The sequence below is a fragment of the Thalassophryne amazonica genome, chromosome 12, assembly GCF_902500255.1.
Source record: "Thalassophryne amazonica chromosome 12, fThaAma1.1, whole genome shotgun sequence".
NCBI lineage: Eukaryota > Metazoa > Chordata > Actinopteri > Batrachoidiformes > Batrachoididae > Thalassophryne > Thalassophryne amazonica.
This window is the reverse complement of record NC_047114.1, coordinates 75299889-75323021: the sequence shown is the minus strand read 5'-3', so window position 1 is coordinate 75323021 and position 23133 is coordinate 75299889. Positions and strand designations below refer to the sequence as shown.

The 23133-nt window shown below is 44.0% G+C and overlaps 1 protein-coding gene across 1 annotated transcript in view; it reads right to left on the bottom strand.

The window, feature by feature from the left end:
* LOC117521280 (obscurin-like) overlaps positions 1–20322 on the bottom strand; it is a 140769-nt gene extending 120447 nt beyond the window's left edge. The window contains exons 1-7 of the mRNA XM_034182604.1: positions 19236–20322; positions 8552–8821; positions 8205–8465; positions 6123–6428; positions 5740–6006; positions 5482–5588; positions 456–624 (exon numbers count right to left, since the gene is read on the bottom strand). Coding sequence (XP_034038495.1) covers positions 456–624; positions 5482–5588; positions 5740–6006; positions 6123–6428; positions 8205–8465; positions 8552–8821; positions 19236–20322 — 2467 coding nt within the window. The remainder of the gene's footprint in view (positions 1–455; positions 625–5481; positions 5589–5739; positions 6007–6122; positions 6429–8204; positions 8466–8551; positions 8822–19235) is intronic.
* Between the last annotated feature and the right edge of the window lie 2811 nt (positions 20323–23133).

The window sequence follows — 23133 nt, the reverse complement described above, 5'->3', positions numbered from 1 at the left end:
CCATGTTTGTATTGATTTTGTTTTCATTATGGCAGAGGCCCTTAACACAGCTCTCTGAGTGTGGAAAGCCAGAAGGCTCAGTGGGTACGTTGCATGCAGTACCTTTTGAACTTCTTCAGATGCACCTGCTTTCTGCTTCCATCGAAAATAAATCTCTCTGCATCGCTATGTCTGAATCCTTCGTCGGCTGTCTCATTTAACGCTGACATCATCACAGAAATTCCACAACAAGCAGCCATCAGAACATATTCCTGTGTATTATGTGGTGTGTGATGAACTGCATTTATGAAGGCTTGAATCTGTGCCTGATGTACACGCTGAGCCATGTGCCATTTACTTAGCGGGGGTGTATTTAAAGTTAATGTATTTTCCAAACAAGTAGCAGATGGATTATTGAACTTGGCCTGCAATTATTCAAAACCAAGTACTTCTCGTGTCAGTTTTGAGTACTTTACCTTTAAGAGAGAGTTGCACAGAGATTCTGTCATCTTTTAAGACACACTCATAGATGCCCACATCTTCCTCTGTCACATTATGAATCACGAGGATCCTCTTGCAATCTGTGATTACATATTCATACTTCTTCCCCACTTTGACCTCCCGCCCATTTCTCATCCAAACTACCTGAAGTAGAAGAAAAAAGAACAGATTTCTATAATGGATATGATGCTTGAGGTAGAACAGTTCAAATGTTCTCAACAACAGAATATGGCTATAATAGGCCTGAGGCCTGTTCGCTGCTCATAATAGCTCACAAATTAGTTGACATTATGGTCGCTGTCTACAGTCACAAATTCCAAAGTGTAGGTGCTGCTCGACCAGTATGTGTCTCAGTGAGACTTAAAACAGTCAACAGTCTAAGACAAAACACTGCATTCAGGCAGATTGTTCCAAAAATCAACCACATGGAGGCTGAGGAGGATGTGGCAGAGGTTGAGTCTTCAGTATTGTTTCTTTAACTTCAAGGAGTGTTTGGTTTTTCTAGTGTCATAGTCCTGTTTTAGAGGACTTGTCTTGTAGATGTTGTGAAGATACTTGAATACTTCAGTCATGTCACTACTCTTATAATACATACTTGGAATCATCAGATGTTTAAATCATTTTCCATATGGCAGGTCTTTCAGTTTTAGAATCAGATTTGTTGCTCTTCTCTATATTTTATTGACTGTCTTAACAATTTTTTAAATTTATTTTTGCACAATGGGAGACCAAGTTGTTGTGGGCTGGGGTGTTTGGCTGGTTTGGTTTTTGTTTTCTGTTTCTCCCACCAGGTGGTATGCATTCAGGACTGAGTGGCTGAGCATCAGGACCTCACCCTGAACACCTGAGGCTTGTTATCACGTGCAGGTCATCAGGACTCACAGCTGTGGTGTATTTTGTCATAATCAGAGATTGCTGCATTTAAACCTTGAATGCACAGTGTGTGATTGCCAGAGACTCGACCTTGTGAGCAGACGTGTGAGATCGACGTCAGGAGAACAATCTCACCATCACGGACGCAGAGACCGCTCCAGGTTTGATGCCACAGTCTGTGAAGGAGGATTGGGTGAGGTCTCACGCTCTTCAGCACACTTCCTGAGGTAATTTGGTTTTGGTGACTTTTATGAAGTAATGACAGTGGATTAGGTGTCCCTCACACCTTGTGTTAGTGAGCTGTCACGTTATGCTAATTGTCGAATCAGCTTCTGCTGCAGTGGAGATTTGAACTGAGTTGTTCCGTGCCTGCAGGGTAAGAAGCTGATGTATAGCTTTAAGCCAGGAAGTGTTTGCTGATTGTGTGCACCTTTGAGTTGTGTCTCTCTGTGTGGAGTTGGACTCACCTCATGTTTTCTTTCTTCACAGACTTGGTTTGTCGCGGCAACCTGGGGGGTGTCGGCGGGGTCCCTGGGTCCGAACTGCTGTGGCTCCGGACCGTTTGCGCTGTTAAGAGCGCGCCGTGTTTCCACCTCACCAGACCGCGGACTGTTTAGTTGTTTAGCACGTCACTGTTATGTTTATTAAATTCTGTTATCCTTTGAACCATGCTCTGCTTATTTTATGCTGGGTCCTTCAAACACTGGGTCGGTTCTCCGCCCGCGTCCGAAACATAACACCAAGTATCGTTATGAATACGGCATTTACTTTATTAGCTGCATGCTGGATATGATCACTAAAATTCAGGGCATTGTCTCTCTTCAGTCCAAGGTCCTTCTCCATATATTTCAATGACGTATTGCTCATATGAGAAATACAGGCAAACATGTCAAAGTTATTCCAATGCAGCACTGTTTGCAAATGGCGCGTGTGTGTTTCTGTGTTCAAGATAACTCAAAAAGAATTGGGTCAAGGTCAAAGAAAATAAGGTCCAAAAAAACCCAATATATCTCAACAACCAAGAAGCCAAGATGGATCAAACTTGGTGGGAATATTACTTGGATAGATATCTAGAGGTGATTAGATTTTGGAGTAGTTTGATCAAAGGGCAATGTCAAGGAAAACATGAACCAAAAAGAACAAAAAGTAGAGCGTTCAGGGTATGCATCAGTCCTCTGATGCCTCTCATTATGAATCGGATTGGCCACTGTTAAAGGGTGAATGTGGCATTACCAATGGGCCCATTTCTGTAGAAATACAACCAATTGCCTCTACAACTCTGTGATTCTCTAAAAATTGATAATATTTTCTTCATAAGGTCAGTTCAGAGAGCATGTGCTGGTGCAACAAGTCACTGCATCCACCACTGCAGGTCCACATGGTTCCTGGATGGCAACCACCACCCAGAAAACCAGTGCATTCCCATCTCTCAAATGTAACCATCTGTCTGCCAAAGACAGCTGAAACATGGGCGTCCCTTTTACACTCAACTGAAGTCTGGGAGCATGCGCTGGTACCATATGTTGCTGCATCAATCAGTTTGACAATGATTCATGCATATAATTCTTTGTGATTCAGTGATGCCACAATATATGGTTCTGTGAAGCCTTGACTTTTGACTAATTCTTTCCAATGTTTCACATCTTTATCCTTGACAACATACGTACATTATGTTAATGGTTGACACACTGGCTCCACAGCATTTGTGGAAAACCATCTGAGTTTGGCCTTTCAAGGTCACCCAAGATCATCATGTAACCAATAAACATCATGCATGACTTCATATTATGGGCAAAGCGCTGCGCAGCAGCACAAAGCTCGCTTATGGTACAGGGAGTCCCAAACAGGAAGTGCCAAATTTTGAGTCCACAGTGAAACAGCAAATGTCAAACACTTCCTGGATCGACACTTCCTGGATTGACAGACGAGATGTCATGGAATCTTGCGGGAACTCAGTGGCAGATTTATACTGAAACAGGAAGCGACAAATTTTGGGTCCACAGTGAAACAGGAAATATCAAATGTTGAACAATTCCTGGCATGGGTGGAGCTAGACTGTAGGTCAGGGTTGCACTGGACTCCTCTGAAATTTGATTGGACACAGATGATTGACATGTCATGGCACCACACGTCTGGTTGAAAAGAGCTGTATTTTGAAATCAGTAAGTCACATAGACTGTCCTCCTGTCCAGTAGTTGGTGCTGTGTACCACAAAAAAGTTCTAATCCATCTTAGTAGAAGAAGAAAGATGTTTGCCTCAGATTTGAACTGAATCATGGACTAATAATGACACCAAAGTTATATTGGTGAGCAAATGACCGTATTTTATGCCAGAAATGAGGTCCAGGTTGTTAAAAGCTGCATTTCTCCTTTAACTTGGGTTGTCTTATAAATGCTTGTGTCTCCAGTGATTTTTTTAAACAAGCAGGCAGCTGTTGATTAAATATCTTCTTAATTTTTCTGTGTGAAGGACTTAAATAACCTTAATGTTGCTCTCTGAGTGACACCAGCTCAGTCTCATGTTTTTTTTCATGCTCCTGTGACAAAATGAGTCAAATTTTCATGACAGGGTTTTTTTTAACTCACTATTCCTAACCCTACTCCTACCCCCGACCCTAACCTTAACCATGACCTAATCTTACTCTTTCCACCCACCCTAACCAACCCCCCCGACGCCCCCCCCCCCCCCACCCCCACCCCCGCGCTTCACTTTTAATTTCGTGCAGCCATCATGGAATGAATTAGAATGAATTTGTGCTCCCATGACGAAAATAAGGTGCTTTTCATCACAATATCACAAACCAATAGATTAATGTATATTTTGTGTTGCTGAATCATGACTTACCGTGAGACCAGGTTGGTGACACAAGGATGATTGATGCATTTCACTTAAAAACACAGTGTTTCTCAACTGTACTCAAAAGTACTGGAACACTTGGTATTTCACACATTTTAATTTGTTTGTGCCATTTCAAATACAAATAAATAAATAAATCTAAAGTTATCTTCCTTAAACTCAAACTGAAAGCAAATGTCTCCAACTTGATATAAATTAATTAAAATTATAAAATACAGCTTCCTGATGAAGCGATGTGGAGGAGGATTTTATTAATTTCTTAATTGTAGCTGAACGTTCATTATCAAATTTTGCTTTCAGTTAGAGTTTGAGGAAGATAATTTTAGACATTTTTAATTCTTTATATTTTATTTTTTTATTTCTTGTATTTGAAATGGCATAAACAAATTAAAATACCAAGTGTTCCATTACTTTTGGAGGGCACTATAGCCTAACCTTATGATGAGTGCAAAATGAGTGTGGTATTATTACTCTTTTGTTTATGAATGCTTAATTTTCACTGTTGCTGCACTTTGTGTGAAATTATAGTCATATTGTATATCATATTGATATGACAATATTGAGATACGGTAATTTGGCCATATTGTACAGCCCTACTGTCAACTAGCTGAAAACTTTGAATATTAATTTACATCTACATTTAAAAAATGCTTAAAGTGGCAGGGGGTTAAGAGGGCTGAACCATTTTACTGAAAAAAAAGTCTGAAGGACCTAAATGACATGGTTAGATGGCGAGGAGCTTCCACGCATGTGAGAGGCAAAAAAGAAAAATGCTTAAAAAGGTGGGGGGTCTGGAGCCCCCCCAGAAGCTGAAAGGTTTTAGCCATGCTAATGCTCTCCTGAAGCATTTACTCAAAAACAAAGTCTGAAGGACGTGAATGACATGGTGAGATGTTGAAGAGCTTTGCTCGTTCATGTCCGTGACATATACATATTAGTGTTTAATGGTAACCATAGGAGTATCTTCAACCATACTGGAAAATATATATCAATTTGTCCAGGCCATCAATCATTTCTCCACATTTGGTACAAATTGTATCAAAAATTTTGAGTTATGTTGGTTCTTTCTCTCTCCTTCTCTCTCAAACAAACACACACACACACACACACACACACACACACACATTATAATATCATTAAAAACAATATGCATGACCACTACACATGGGATTAGTTCAACATTATTTAGGATATTTGTGAAGTAAACAAAATATGTGAAACCATAAATTACAGCTACAGATGGATTAGTTTCACACAGTCACATAACAAACCTGTGCATCACTATTCGACACCTCGGCGATCAACTGAGCAGTGGCTTGAATGCTGCAGGACACAACATCGGGCTGATCGGACTTTTTAATAAACCTCACACCAGGGGCTAAAAGTACAAATTTTAGAAAAGATGATTATATTTGTGTCCCCAAAAAAGCCTTGCAATATACAAAATATTTCTTTTTTTTCCAAGAACTCTACAAACAATCATGCAATGAAAAAATACTAATCTAGCTTTAACAGAAAAAGGTACATACCCTGCACAGTTAAGATGCAACTGGTCTGAGAGCCTCCACCCACAAACTTGACTTCAGCTCCATTCAGCTCCATTGACACGACTCGGATGAGCAAAGTGTGTGTGTTCTTAGACCTGGTAATGAGGTAGTCTGCTCCACTGCGTAGGAGTTGGCCATTTAGAGACCAGAAGCCAGAACAAACAGTGGACAGCTCCACAGAGAAAGAGAACTCCTCCCCAGAGAAAGCCGTACCATTCATAAGGCCTTTCCTTAACTCTGCAGATGGTTCTGGAGGAAACAAGTCAGATGTGAGGAACATACAGCCATATTCACTGTTCAGCTGTCCCTTCATGAGCCTTCAACAAAAACACACAAGACAAACGTCAGAGAGGCAGCAATCTTACCAAGGTAGAAACTTCCAGGCACCTCCAGGTATGGACTCTGGCCAAAGTCATTGATAGCAGAGATACGGAACTGGTAACTGGCTTCTTCAGTAAGGTTGCTGATTGTGATCTCAGTTGAAACAATAGTTTCACCAGCATTGCATCTCTGCCAAGTCTGAGTACCAACTTTCCTCCTTTCCACAATGTAGCCCTTGATGGGCACAGGACGGTCACTGTCAGGAGGAGACCACCGAAGACTGATGGATGACTCAGTCTTGTTCTGTACCACAGCATCAACTGGGGGATCAGGAGGATGCTTCCTTGCAGCTAGAACAGACAGAAATTATAGCCATGCGGCTTATTCAGTTGCCACAGTGATTCAGTCTCATGGCCTTAGTAATCACCACACCATCATGATTAGCAAAACGGCTTCACAAGCAACATGATACAGCTGTCTTCTTTATTTCATGTTAAATGATGCCAATTTGGCTCAAAGTGGGAGGTTAATTGGTCTTCACCTATACCTATAGAGTTACTTATGGAAATGTACAGACCTGACGTTAATTAATCCTATACTTTCCCCAGTAATTACAACTAATAGGATAATATATCAGTATTAAATGACTTAATCAAATCAAGTTTACTGAGGTTCAGCATACACTTTTGGGCCTCTTTTCTGATCAAAGAATTTTAAATCATCTTGTACAGTATTTGTAAAAGGGGCTTTCATAGTTCAGAACAGATGTTTAGTTATAGCCTCATGTTACTGTCCACCAAGGGGTAGAAGAAGAAGAAGAAGAAGTAATAGCAATAGTAGTAAGGGTGACCACCTTATTTTCAGAAGACTGTTAGTCAGAAGGCCCTGCAGCTACAAAATCAGTCGGGCTTCAGTAAACAAACAAACAAAAAAAAAAACACCTCTGAACAATAACAGTGAAAAGTAGAAGACGACTTCAGCTTTATTTAAAATATAATTAACACCAGCCCGAATGAATAGCATACATATGAACATGTACTTATCTCAACACTGCGAGCAGAGGAACTGCACAGAAGTCTACAAACAAACCATGAACAACAACTACATTAGCCGAGTCAGGGCACTCCAGTAAAAAGTATGGAATCTCCCAAAGACACGTTTTCTGACTACCAGGCCTTCTGATGGAATTCTTCAAAAGTCACATTTTCTGACTACCAGGACTTCTGATGGAATTCTTCAAAAGACACATTTTCTGACTACCGGGCCTTCTGATTGAATTTTTCAAAAGACACATTTTCTGACTACCGGGCCTTCTGATTGAATTTTTCAAAAGACACATTTTCTGACTACCAGGCCTTCTGACAACTGGGCCTTCTGAAAACAGGGTAGACCCCCAGGTTACTTCCTCAGCAAAGGCTGGTACCCATTTAGAGCTGGACAAACTGGGACAACGAAAATGAAGTGTCTTGTCCAAGGACACAGACAGGTAGCGTGAAAGGGAATTAAACCTAAGTCTAGATATTGGTAATCCAATTCTAATAACATTATTTTCTTTCGTTTGGTTTGTTATTTTTCTGTTTTGCTCTGTTTTTGTTTTTCTGTGTGTTCTTTCTCTTGCTGGGTTTTTCTGCTTGGGTCTGTCTGTCACTATCTCTCTTGTCTATGTCTTGGTTCTTGGTGGCTACGCCCTTGTTCTGGTGCTTTCCATGCACACCTGTTCCTGATTTGCTGATTATCAGCTCACTGGGTGTGTTTGCTCCTGGCCAGATTGTTGTGCCTTGTGCCTGCATTCCAGCTCTGTTCCTGCGTTCCTAGTCCTGCCTGCCTCATTGTGTGTACCTGACCTCCAGCCTTTTGCTTCGACCACGCCACCGACCATTGGTATCCACTCAAGTAAAGCCTTTTTACAACCAGAGCTGTCTGTTTGAGCCGTACATTTGTGTCCTGCACTTTCTGATTATCCAGCCTGATATATATATATATATATATATATATATATATATATATATATATATATATATATATATATATATATATATATATATATAAATGTATAACATGTACTGCATAGTTTTGCAAGCAGACCTCAAGTTTTAAACAGCCTTTAAGCCACATTCCATCCTCACCGGTAACAGAGAAATGGGTGGAAGTTTTGCAGTCTCCCGCTACAAAAGCCACTTCTCCAGAGTCGTCTGCTTGGCAGTCCCTAATTGTCAGAGTGTACTGTCTGAGCATACAAGCAATAGACACACGAGAATCCTCCTTCAGCTTCTCGCCGTTACAGGTCCAGTAAGCATCTGAGCAAGGATGCTCCAGCTCCACGCAGAAGATGACAGTGTCACTGACAGGAACAACTGTCCTCCTGGGAAGCTTTTTAGTGATGTTGCCTGGAATATAATAACAAGTAAGTATTTCACACTCTAAAACATTTTAAAAAGTAACAATAAGTAAACAAAAGAGGACTCATCCATACCCAGTACAGTCAGCTCAGCCACAGTGCGACTGCCTTCCTTCATTTCACAGATATAAACACCATCATCATTGGTCGTGACATTGTTGATGGTGAGCCTGCGCAATGTGCCATCTTCATCCATGCGGTACTTCACACTTTGCTCCAGTCGTGTTTCCTCCATGAACCAGCTGGTCTGCGTGGCAGGAAGTGGCACCTCACACATTAGCATGGCTGATGTTTTTTCAAGTACTTCTACATCCTGCAGTTTTCTCCTGAATGGCAGCGTAGGCTCTGTAATAACGAATAAAAGCATCCAAAGGTTAAAGACCCTTATTACAATTTCCAATGAGTTACGACAGTCTTCTGTTACTGATTTTTGACCCCAGTTTCCATCCAAATTTCAAAATTGATGAAACTGGGCCTGATTTTTTTTTTAAATAGTTGTCACAATTACTTTATATTAGCTTACACAGAAGTGTAACAAAATATTCCCATATACACATGAATATTGCCAAATACAACATATGACAATTCCGAATGCATGATTGTTTTTCAAAATTCTACTTCCATGTTTTTCCCATACTTTTTGAAAGAGCTAAAATGTTTCTGTTAACATCTAAAAACTGTCTTCTTTTGAAGAGTGCAACATGCTTTTCATGGGTTACATACAATATGTATTCTGGACAAGTATTTACAATGAGGCTTCAGCTCAGAGAACAGCAGGTCCAGATTACTGTATATTGCACACACTCGTCCACTTTCACCTACATTTTCACAAGTGTACTCCCAGTCTGCACCAGTTAAATCCAAATATTCATGTCTGTGGATCACCAGTTTTCAGGCTCCAATTGGGTAAAATCAGTAATGTGACACCACCCTTATTAAATTAATCATAAATTAGTAAATATACTACAAATATGTTGAAAATATTTTCTAAATCTTTTTGATTTCATCACGATTTTAAATTCAACCAAAGGAAAACTGGTCTTCAGAGAGATAATGTAGAGCAGTTTGAAAGTAACTTACAGTACCTACATTATAATCCTGTGTTGATGCAGACTTAAAACCCATTTTATTGGTGTGTTTCAAAAACGTTCAACATCCAGCATTTATCAACAGGGCATGAAAAGTTCCAAATTGACATTGTGCCAATTTTTGTATTTAGCTCAACTTTCTGATGAATAAGCAATTACTTTTCTTGAAATTATTCAAGTTATTGTGATTTTATCAAAGGCTTTGGCTTGACAATCTATTGTACATTTTTGTCAGATTGGTAAATACTCTTATTTACCAATATTCTTACATAAAATTCTTATTCAAAGCAACTTACTACTGAAAGGATTCATATTAATTGACACCAGGAACTTCCATACCACATACGGTCCTATAGGAATCGTCAACAGAGAGCAGTGCTGCTTTTTTTTTTTTTGCCCACAGTGTGTCGACATCCATTAATATGTTACTTATATAAAGAAAAACACTATTAAGTTTGAGTGTACACCTGGTTTTGAAAATGATATTTCGGGTATAGCCTCAACTGTTACCTGTGTAGCTGGTAAATAAACATTTGGAGAATCTCCAATGATGTCATGGAGAAATCCAAACAATACAAACAAATATGGCTGCCCTTGGGGATTAATCTTGTGTGACTAGAATATGGAAAACATTTATTTTATGCCGTAAAACATTATGCAGAGTGGTATTGTCTTGGCAAACTATGTACTTTCTTGACATTCATCACTTGGAAAACAATGAGGAAATTCTGTGGGTCTTCCCTGATCTGTCCTCATCCAACATCTGTCTGTCTGTCTGTCTGTCTATCTATCTATTCTTTTCTTGCAATGACATAAGCCCAGTCTTCAGTATGAAGATTAACAACAGTCATGAATGACTATGGTTTCATCCCTCAGCCAAATTTCCCCAAGGGAGGTATCACTGGTTGTGCCAAGGGGCTCCAGCAAGTGATACAGGCCATCTTAGTAAGTGTGAACAACTCATCACAACCAGAAATAGATGCAACAAATCACACTCCTTCATAGCAGCGTCTAAAAATCTGGTAAAGAAAAAACTCACATATCCTGACAGGTTGAAAGCTATGTTGAGACTATATTATTAAAAAAAAAAAAAAAAGTGTTAAGATGTTTTTTAATTTAGCTTTGTACATACAGAAGAAAGAAATATGAAAGGAAAAAAACATAAATAAATAAATAAATAAATAAATAAGTGGAGAAATAGGACAGAAAAGGTTTTTCTAATGTGTGAAGCAATTGTAACAAAATTTAGCACGCCCATACAATTATTTCAGCACATCCTTGGTGCGTCTGGAAATCCTCACGGTGATTTCACAGTATGCAGGACAATATTCCAAGCTCCACAGAAATCCAAAAGTAAGTTTGCGACAGGAAAAAGAAATTTTCAAACATCTTGAAATTGTTGTGAAAGTGTAGTGACACGGACCCACAACAGGGGCCAGGATGAAGCTCCTCTTCACCCAGGAGCGTTCTTCGGGTCCATACCCTTCCCAGTTCACCAAATACTGGAACCCCCGGCCCATTCGACGGACGTCCAGGAGCCGGCGCACTGTCCAAGCCGGCTCCCCATCAATGATCAGGGCAGGAGGCGGCGCAGGACCGGGAGCACAGAGGGGTGAGGTGTGGTGAGGCTTGAGTCTGGACACATGAAAAACCGGGTGGACCCGCAGTGAAGCTCCGACTCCCAGACTCACCCGGACTGAGGATTTTGAGGATCTTGAAAGGTCCAATGTACCGGTCCTTCAACTTGGGGGAGTCCACTTGGAGGGGGATGTCCTTCGTGGACAGCCACACCTCCTGCCCGGGCTGGTAAGCAGGGGCCGGGGATCGCCAGCGGTCTGCATGGGTCTTCGCCCTTGTCCGGGCCTTCAACAAGGCAGAACGGGCGGAGCGCCACACCCGACGGCACTTCCGCAGGTGGGCCTGGACCGAGGGCACACTGACCTCTCCCTCCACCACGGGGAACAACGGGGGCTGATACCCCAAACACATCTCAAATGGGGAGAGGCCGGTGGCAGAGGACACCTGGCTGTTATGCGCATACTCGATCCAGGCCAGATGGTTACTCCAGGCCGTCGGGTGCGCGGATGTGACGCAGCGGAGGGTCTGTTCCAGTTCCTGGTTGGCCCGCTCTGCCTGTCCGTTCGTCTGTGGATGGTACCCGGACGAGAGGCTCACGGTGGCCCCCAGTTCCCTGCAGAAGCTCCTCCAGACGTGTGAGGAGAACTGGGGACCATGATCTGAGACGATGTCGGTGGGTATCCCATGCAGACGGACAACATGGTGGACCAGGAGGTCTGCTGTCTCCTGGGCTGTTGGGAGCTTCGGGAGGGCCACAAAGTGGGCCGCCTTGGAGAATCGGTCCACTATCGTGAAGATGGTGGTGTTGCCCTGGGACAGCGGGAGGCCCGTGACGAAATCCAGGCCGATGTGGGACCAGGGGCGATGAGGCACAGGAAGCGGTTGGAGTAGTCCTTGGGCCTTCCTGTGGTCAGCCTTGCCCCTGGCACAGGTGGTGCAGGCCTGGATATACTCCCGGACGTCGGCCTCCATAGATGCCCACCAGAAGCACTGCCGGACAACTGCCACGGTCCTTCGCACCCCTGGATGACAGGAGAGCTTGGAACCGTGACAGAAGTCCAAGACTGCAGCTCTGGCCTCTGGTGGGACGTATAAACCGTTCTTCGGACCTGTACCTGGGTCCGGGCTCCGTGCCAGGGCCTCCCGGACGATCTTCTCCAGGTCCCAGGTGAGGGTGGCCACGATAGTGGACTCCGGCAGGATGGGCTCCGGTGGATCCGACAGTGCAGTTTTGACCTCCTCTTCGTGTACCCGGGACAAGGCATCCGACCTCTGGTTCTTGGTCCCGGGGCGATAGGTGATCCGGAAGTCAAAACGCCCGAAGAAAAGTGACCAGCGGGCTTGCCTGGGGTTCAGCCGCTTGGCGGTCCTGATATACTCCAGGTTCCGATGGTCAGTGAAAACCGTGAACGGCACAGACGCTCCCTCCAACAGGTGTCTCCACTCCTCAAGAGCCTCTTTCACCGCAAGGAGTTCTCGATTGCCGACGTCATAGTTCCGTTCAGCCGGGGTCAACCTGCGTGAAACGTAGGCACACGGGTGAAGAACCTTATCGGTCTCTCCGCTCTGGGACAGCACGGCTCCTATCCCTGAGTCAGAGGCGTCCACTTCAACCACGAACTGGCGGCTAGGGTCGGGCTGCACCAAAACTGGCGCAGTAGAGAACCGTCGTTTCAACTCCTTGAACGCGGCTTCGCACCGATCCCACCAGGTGAAGGGGACTTTTGGAGAGGTCAGGGCTGTCAGGGGGCTAACTACCTGACTGTAGCCCTTAATGAACCTCCTATAGAAATTAGCGAAGCCGAGGAACTGTTGCAGCTTCCTACGGCTTGTTGGTTGGGGCCAATCTCTCACCGCCGCAACCTTGGCCGGATCAGGGGCGACGGAGTTAGAGGAGATGATAAACCCCAGGAAGGACAAAGACGTGCGGTGAAACTCGCACTTCTCGCCCTTCACAAACAGTCGGTTCTCTAATAACCGCTGCAGGACCTGACGTACATGCTGGACATGGGTCTCAGGATCCAGAGAAAAGATGAGAATATCGTCCAGATATACGAAGACGAATCGGTGCAGGAAGTCCCGCAAGACGTCGTTAACCAAGGCTTGGAATGTCGCGGGGGCGTTGGTGAGGCCGAACGGCATGACCAGGTACTCAAAGTGACCTAACGGGGTGTTAAATGCCGTCTTCCATTCATCTCCCTTCCGGATCCGAACCAGGTGATACGCATTTCTAAGATCCAGCTTAGTAAAGATTTTGGCTCCATGCAGGGGGGTGAACACGGAATCCAACAATGGCAACGGGTATCGATTGTGAACCGTAATCTCATTCAGCCCCCTGTAATCAATGCATGGACGGAGTCCGCCATCTTTCTTGCCCACAAAAAAGAAACCTGCCCCCATCGGGGAGGTGGAGTTCCGGATCAGCCCGGCAGCTAATGAGTCCCGGATGTAGGTCTCCATTGATTCGCGCTCAGGTCGTGAGAGGTTATACAGCCTGCTGGACGGGAACTCAGCGCCTGGAACCAAATCAATGGCACAATCATACGGACGGTGCGGGGGAAGGGTGAGTGCCAGATCCTTGCTGAAGACGTCAGCAAGATCGTGGTACTCAACCGGCACTGCCGTCAGATTGGGAGGGACTTTGACCTCCTCCTTAGCCTGTAAACCGGGAGGAACCGAGGATCCTAAACACACCCGATGGCAGGTTTCGCTCCACTGAACCACCACCCCAGACGGCCAATCAATCCGGGGATTGTGCTTCAACATCCATGGGAAGCCCAAATCACGCGGGAGGTAGAAGGAGTTACAAAAAACTCAATCTCCTCCCGATGGTTTCCAGACACCACCAGAGTTACTGGTTGTGTCTTGTGTGTGAGTAAAGGGAGGAGGGTGCCATCTAGTGCCCGAACTTGTAATGGCGAAGGAAGCGCCACCAGAGGGAGCCCTACCTCCCTTGCCCATCTGCTGTCTAGCAGATTCCCTTCTGACCCCGTGTCCATCAGTGCTGGGGCTTGAAGGGTTAAATCCCCGCTCAGGATTGTGACTGGGAGTCGTGTGGCAATCTGTGTGTGTCTCAATTGAATGTTTTGACCCCCCCTTAGCCCAGTCTCTAAGGGCGAGTGTTGTCGTTTTGGCCGTTTGGGGCAGTTTTTCTGTATGTGCTCCTTTGAGCTGCAGAGAAAACACTCCCCGCGGATCAGCCTCCTCATTTTGGCCCTGTGCGTTTCCCTAACAACGTCAGCAGGGGGAGCTGTTACCCCACGGAGCGCTGTGGTTGTGGAGCGTGGGGAGGGCGGCGCCTTTTCGAACCCGGAAGGGAGAGGGGCGGCGCGTATCCGGTCACGTCCTTCGCCTTGCTCCCGACGGCGTTCCTCCAACCGATTGTCTAACCGTATAACGAGATCGATAAGCCCATCTAAATCCCGCGGTTCCTCCTTAGCTACCAGCTGCTCCTTCAGAACCAACGACAGTCCGTTTATGAAGGCGGCGCGGAGCGCAACGTTATTCCAGCCGGACCTCGCAGCCGCGATGCGGAAGTTGACTGCATAAGCGGCTGCGCTCTCGCGTCCCTGTCTCATTGACAGCAGCACGGTTGAAGCGGTCTCTCCTCTGTTAGGATGATCAAACACTGTTCTGAACTCCCCCACAAACCCAGTGTATGCTGATAACAACCGTGAGTTCTGTTCCCAGAGCGCCGTAGCCCAGGCGCGTGCTTTACCCCGAAGCAGAGCAATCACATAAGCTATTTTACTAGCATCTGACACGTACATGACGGGACGTTGTGCGAAGACGAGCGAACATTGCATGAGAAAGTCCGCGCACGTCTCCACACAACCTCCGTACGGCTCAGGAGGGCTTATGTATGCTTCAAGGGATGGTGGGAGGGGTTGTTGAACCACCACTGGAACGTTCATATTCTGCACAGGGTCGGCAGGAGGACGAGCTGCAGCAGCGCCCTGAGCGCTCGCCGCCATCTGTGCGGAGAGAGCCTCCACCCTGCGGTTCAGGAGGATGTTTTGCTCGGTCATTTGGTCCAACCGAGCCGTAAAGGTGGTGAGAATGTGCTGTAGCTCACCAATCACGCCTCCCGCAGACGCCTGCGCTCCCTGCTCTCCCATTGGTCGTTCAACAGCCGGGTGACGCCCCTCGAAGTCCATGACGCTGGCCGAGATATCCTGTTGTGAAAGTGTAGTGACACGGACCCACAACAGGGGGCGCAAATGAACGGTCAATAGATGAGCCAAAAGGTAACAATTTAATGTGAAACGTGCACAACGAACATACAGACAATCTCAGAATATAATTACAGTCAAATTACAAAGGTGACGTGTGGGCAGGCTCAAGGATAGAAGACGTCTGTCCTGAGAAGAGCCGGAACCACACGATTTCCGCCCCCACAGAACCTGGTGAATACTGGAGCCGCCAAGTCCCGAATTCCCAGGTGATCACCGTCCCCGACTGTCGGATCTTGTACTGCTGGCGAAGAACAAAGACAGTCAAGTGTGGGTGTGTGTACACCCAGTAACAACAGCGGTGGGAATGCCACCTCCACCTCTCACTCAATATGTTGCAGAGTACCGCAGTGATTCCTCAGGGGAAAAGAGTGCCGTCCTGCACTCACTCAGCCTCCACAGAAAAAGGAACCATGAAGTATGATATCTCGGCGATGAGGTGGAGATGACGTCTGGTCTTTATGGAGTGCGATGATGAAGAATGTGTGACAGCTGTCAGGAATTAATGAGTGACAGCTGTCACTCCCGGATGTGTCCGTGTCGGCAGCGCCCTCTCGTGCCTGAAGCCCGCACTTCAGGCAGGGCGCCCTTTGGTGGTGGGCCAGCAGTACATCCTCTTCTGGCGGCCCACACAACAGAAATTCCTGCTACAGTTAAAACAAGCACAGCGATGGAATATCCAAAGATAGCATGGATACCCTTCCAGACCCACTAAGATTTTCCAAAGTATGAACAAGGTATCAAACCATGACCTTCCAAGCTGCATACCCGTGAAAGTGAGAACGGGGCTTTTGAACCCTATCTTACACCCAACAAAAAGCATCCCTAGTTTCCAGCCAATGCAGTTGTCATTTTCACACCCAGTGCCCATGTTGTTTAAACAGTAAGTCTACTTGCACTTATTTAGGCATCCATGGGTGGCTTGGACTTAAAATAAGGTCTGTTCATGCACAATGCTGGTGTATCACTGTTGTGAGGCAGCAGAAATTGACTGCACCATAAACTGCCAAAAACCTGCTCTACGGTTGATCGCAGAGTTTCCCTGTTGTTTGAATGGTGCAATAATCAGACACGACTTACATACAGGGTTCATGATGTGTACACTCCACTTGGACACAGGGATGTGCATTAGCACTCAGACTCCTCATTAGCACTTATCAGACTACATCAAAACTCAACCTAAATTAAAAAGGTTAAAAACATAAATGCTAATGGAAAAATACAAAGCTTTAATAACTATTTTTAGGCTGGTTTTCTTTCTCCCTGTTGCAGGGAATACCGCAAGTGTGGCTGACTACAGGACGATCCAAGCATGAGGGCTTTCTATACTTGGTGGGATACGATGTTGCACGAACAATGTGCTCAACCGCTTCACCTCAGGGAGCTCTGGTGGATGCTGTTCTCCTAATTGACCTGCTGCATGCTTTTGAGACTTTGAATGCAAACTCATTCCCTCAACATAAAACCTCTCATTTCTATCACCTACAGAGTTACCCATCGAAACAACAATGCAGCAAATTTAAGTCTACACTGCTGTTAATCTAAAGCATACCTGTGATTAAGTCATTCAATTTGTAAATCCATTTAGTCCAGTTAAGGGTCACGGGGAATGGGCGAGGAGTAGGGGAGGTGCGAACCTATCCCAGCAGTACCATGATTAATCAACAAACTAAATACAACCTAAGCCTTAATTTGCCCTTGAATTAAACAACGTCAATAATAAAGCAGTGTGTGTGTGGGCGGTGCGGGGGCAGTGGTGGTAAATTACAACCATGTTGCCCTGTAAAATTTATAGCCTTTTTGGGTGTCATGTGACTGTGTTAGGGGCGTCCTGTAATTCAATTCAACACAATTTCCAATGTTCTTCCCCATCCCATCACTGACAGGACACCAGTTGTGACCCATGATGACTAAATTGTTTACACTCACTGACAGGAGATATGACAGCTCAAGATTAATACACGACTAAAGCATACACCTCTTTGGGTGCTTAGTGTCACACCAAGATGCTGAGGTATTGACCAAGCTGTATCACACAAGGATCCACATTTTAATTATCTGTTCTTAGATATGATTGGTTCAACCAGGTCTTACGGCATGGAAAGAAATCATGGAACCATACCAAAATCAAATCCAGGCTGTTAAATACAAAATATAAAAGTACCATGGAGTACCCATGAAGCATTACTATCATGTATTCTGCAAATTTATGTAACTACCGCAATAACATGCCTTTTATACCATCTACGTCAAGCACCACCAAAATTAACTGAACGCTTCCTTGAAACAAAGGACAAAGCATCCAAAAACAGACAGACAGACACGCAGACAGGGTTTCTTGCTTACCCTCCACCTCCTAAAAATGTTTGCTTTTGCTGACATTCTGAGAGGTTAAGGTACCACCCAGAGAGAAAGTAATCCTACAGTATAAACGTATGTAACAATAAGCTGAATCCACCAGAAAGTTCCACTCAGACACTCAGAATACATTTATTTATTTCAATTTGTTAAAAAGGCAATCTTTGTAAGTATCTCTACCACACAGTAATGACCTCCATTTCTTCTGAACAGAGCAAGAAGATGATGGGGTTTTATTCTCATATTTGTTTATGGACCAACTGTCCAATGAGAACCATAGGAAGGGTGTAGTTTTGTATTTTGGTCCTTTATATGTCTGCTTTCTGAGAAATATGAACATTCACAATTCTATTTATATTCACAATTATATTTGTTGCCCAATGGGACTAGTTTGCATGGCAAAAAAATTCAGTGTGATCTAATAAGAAATGCTAAGAAGAGTAGCAACTGAAAGATTTGACCCAATTTCCACTTCCTGTGGAAATTGCAAATAAAAAAAATCAAAATTCTGGGTCCATTAATTTGTGGCCTTATTAGTACAGTGGCTCAGGCAAGAGTTTCACCAAAATCCTTCAGTTTTTGCAGAAAGCATGAAACTTGGCACAGGGATACTACCATGTATAGGAATCATAATTTTTTTTTAATGCAATCAAAAGTTCATGCCCCCTGGTGGCGTCATCCTGACTTCAGATAGGTTTGCCAAAATTACATTTCACCTATGTCTGTAATACTATATGGCTCTAAACACAGAATATGATGTGTACATAAGCATCATTTCAACATTATGAAACAATATGGGTGCGGCAGGTGTTTGGGAAATGGTGGCCATACTGGATTTCAAGATGGTGGCGATGTTTTTCACACTCACTATAAGGAAGTGGAGCAGCGTTAAGAAACAACAGAATGTCAGTTTGCTGAAGCAGACAATATACTTTTAGTAAGTAAAAGTCACAGCCCTTTTTTAATCAGAAATAAAAGTAATAGGTGTTGGTATTAAATTAATACTGCTTCAGACAAAGTAGATATTACACCTTCTGTGTCTGGAAGATTGCCATCTTGAATCCAATATGGCCGACATGAGGCAAAAATGAAAGTTTTTCCATTGGTTTCCTTGACCTTAAAAACATAGGGTTTTGTCCAAAAATGGTACTTCTATCTTGCTCTGATGTGGAGTTACAGTAAGGAATATGCAAAAAAAAAAAAATTTAAAAAAAATGGCTGCCATATTGAAATTCACCACACTGAGGGGTTGTGAATTTTTTTCCTTTTTTTCCCCATTTGAAAGATCGATCATGTACAAGCTCTGTACCAAGTTTCACACTTTCTGCAAAAAGTGAGCAATGATGCTTCGCCACTGTACTACTGCATTTTTATGGTTTAAAAAATAGGCAGACAGATCCAAAAGAAAGAAGAGGATTAGCAAATTTGAATTTGAAGCACAGAAACTGCAACTTTGGAGTAACCATTCTGTAGCATGAACATTAAACATATTTAAAGGCTTACCTTTGACTGTCACCAGCACAGCACTGTAGGTCTGTCCAGCCATATTGGTTGCATTGCAAGTGTAAAATCCATTATCACTCTGCTTGCAGTACAGGATCTTGAGGATGAAGTTCTCAGCTTGGTCCTCATAAATGACATGTCGACGGCCCTCACTGATATTTGAGCCATCCTTCCTCCAGATAATGTGGGGTTTGGGGTGACCCGTCACAAAGCAACTGAGTTTGGCATGTTTCCCCTCTGTCACCGTGCAAGTACGAGTGAACACTCCTTTGGGAAGCTTTGACAATGTGGACACCCTCTGATCATGACCAGTACTGATTGTACTCAAGGCTTCTAAGATGCTAGCTGGAGAGGAGGTTGAAATTAAGGAGCTGCTGTCTTCAATACGATGGACAGATACATCCTTCTTCATCTCTTCTTTGCGCTTCTGTAGGTGGGACAGGAGGGAGGTATTCTTATCTGCACCCAGGTGGCGAGAATCATACGCATCAACAACTAGAGCTGCTGCTGCCTGTGCACGACCCACACTGTTTTGGGCCCTGCAGCTATAGGTACCGGCGTCCAGGTTCCGTGCACTTTGGATCCTTAAGGTGCTACTTTCGCTGTCTGACACAATCTTGATACGATTTGTCTCCCCCAAGTAGCGCCCATCCTTCTCCCAGTCAAAACTGGCCTCCGGGTGAGCTGCAACGCGACATTTGAAAACAACATCACCGCCTAAACCCACACGTACAGATGTAGGCTTCACCGTGAAAACAGGGGCCCTCTGTGGCATCTCTGCTGGCAGGGCCACTTTCACAGTTACAGCAGCATAAGCTTCTCCGACACTGTTTTTGGCCCGGCACATGTACTGGCCACTGTCCTCTGGTGTTAAGTCGTAGATAGTGATGCGATATACATTTCCATCCTCCACGGTCTTGAAGCGACCACCAGATGACAATCTCAGCTTGTCCTTTTCCCAGGTGATCAGCGGCGTTGGGCTGCCTACTATAGTGCAGCTGAGTGTAGTGTCCTTGCCAGCACACACAGAGAAAGCCTTTGGGCGGGTAAGAAACCTGGGTACACCTCCAAAAAGGTTCGGATCCATAATTTGTAATTTGTAATTCCTGTAATCAAAGCAAATGTGATTATTACTCTTGTGACAGGACATTTTCATATCAATACAGCTTATAAACTGAATGTTTCAAAGTCCAATTTAAAATAAATTACACAGAAATCATGAATCAAATACTATTCTTGGACGTTTATGCCTGCTCCTGCAATCTGATGACAAGTATGGCACAAATGGAAACATATTTCTGCCCATCGGATCCACATTAATCATTAAATCTAGGCCATTTCGTGCAGAAAGGGATTTCATACAGTGCATCCAGAAAGTATTCACAGCGCTTCACTTTTCCACATTTGTTTATGTTACAGTGTAAAGTGTTCCATGATGCATAACACAAAATGGCTGACACACATCCAAAATGTCTTTGCAACAATCTGATCTTTTTATATATGTTTAATTGATACAACCAAAGCATTCATGTCTATTGGCATGATGGAACACTCTGTTTTATTGCGTGAAACTACACTACAGACATAGACACACACTATAAGATTTTTAAATAACAACCATGAACACACCGTGAAGACACCGCCCACTTTCACCACCCTGGAGCTCACATAGACATTGACTCAAGCCAGGTTCAGGACCACCCATATGGGGGTGGCTTAGGCTGGTTATAAAAGTTAGAGAACAAAGAAAGTCTGGGTTTCTTGTTCCTGGTGTTTGCATGCGGCCAGGTCAAGATCCCAGCGCTGAGATAACTCTGTACTGGTGCAACAACTCTTCAATACAACATCTAAACTTTGAAGTCCGTTTCCTGTCCAATTCTTTTTGGAGGTCTCACCGTAATAAAAGAACCTAACAACAGCCTTATTCCAAAATACACAAAATTCATTTTTTTTCTTCAAAATTCTACACACAATACCCCATAATAACAATGTGAAAAAAGTGTTTGTTTTTTTGCAAAATTATTTTTAAAAAAAACCTAAGAAGTCACATGTACATTAGTATTCACAGCCATTGCCATGAAGCTCAAAACTGAGCTCAGGTGCATCCTGCTTTTACTGATTATCTTTGAGATGCTTCTACAGCTTAATTGAAGTCCACCTGGGGTAAATTCAGTTGATTGGACATGATTTGGAAAGACACACACCTGTCTACATATAAGGTCCCACAGTTGACAGTGCATGTCAGAGCACAAACCAAGCATGAAGTCAAAGTTATTGTCTGTAGACCTCCAAGGCAGGATTGTCTTGAAGCAAAAATCTGGGGAAGGGTAAAGAAACATTTCTGCTGCTTTGAAGGTCCAGTGAGCACAGTGGTCTCCATCATATGCAAACAGAAGATGTTCGGATCCACCAGAACTGTTCATAGAGCTGGCTACCTGTCTAAACTGAGTGATCAAGGGAGAAGGGCCTTAGTCAGGAAAGTGATCAAGAACCTGATGGTCAGTCTGTCAGAGCTTCAGCATTCCTCTGCGGAAAGAGAGGAGAACCTCTTAGAGTGACCAGATGGAAGCCACTCCTTAGTAAAAGGCACATGGCAGCTCACCTGGAATTTGCCAAAAGGCACCTGAAGGACTCTCAGACCATGAGAATCAAAATTCTCTGGTCTGATGAGACAAAGATTGAACTTTTTGGTGTGAATGCCAGGTGTCATGTTTGGAGGAAATCAGGCACCATCCCTACAGTGATGCATGGTGGTGGCAGCATCATGCTATGGGGATGTTTTCCAGCAGCAGGAACAGGGACACTAGGCAGGATTGAGGGAAAGATGAATGCAGCAATGTACAGAGACATGCTGGATGAAAACCTGCTCCAGAGCGCTCTTGACCTCAGACTTGGGCGATGGTTCATGTTTCAGTAGGAAAATGACCCTAAGCACACAGCTAAAATATCAAAGGAGTGGATTCAGGACAACTCTATGAATGTCCTTGAGTGGTCCAGCCAGAGCCCAGACCTGAATCTGATTGAACAATCCTGGAGAAATCTGGAAATGGCTGTTCACCGACACTCCCCATCCAACCTGATGGAGCTTGAGAGGTGCTGCAAAGAGGAATGGGAAAAACTGCCCAAAGATAGTTGCACCAAGCTTGTGGCATCATATTCAAGAAGACTTGAGGCTGCAATTGCTACATCAAGAAAGTACTGAGCAAAGGGTGTGAATACTTACGTACACGTGATTTATTCATTTTTTATTTTTAATAAACTTGCAAAAATTAAAAAAAAAAAACATTTTTCATGTTGTCATTATGGGGTGTTGTAAGTAGAATTTTGAGGGGAAAAAATAATTTACTCCATTTTGGAATAAGGCTGTAACATAACAAAATGTGGAACGACTGAAGTGCAGTGAATACTTTCCGGATGCACCGTAAATGGCAACAAGACTGTGTTGATGCCTCACATTCACTCATTCACACATAAACACTCACACACTGATGTCAGCATGCTGCCATGCTTATAACTGCATACCAGCAGCAATTTATGGATTAAGGACATTGCCCAATGGGATCTCAGTGATTTTCCTGTCTGATGGGTAATCAAATCGAGGATCTTCTGCTCTCACTTTAACCTCTAGGCCGGGGGTGAGCATCAAGGGCCAAGACAGTGAAGATTTGTATTGCAATTACTCATCTTAGCAGGTGGGTTTACTGATGACCGCCTGCCTTCAATTTAAACACCTCATCATCAATTAAATCAATTGCTGAGGTCATTGGTAGTGAGGAAAACCTGTACAGTCTTGGCCCCTCATGGGACACTATTGTCCACCCCTGCTCTAGGCCATCATGAGGCAATGTACAACGTTGTTCTTAAGACATGATGTCAAGACAGATGATGAAATTTAATG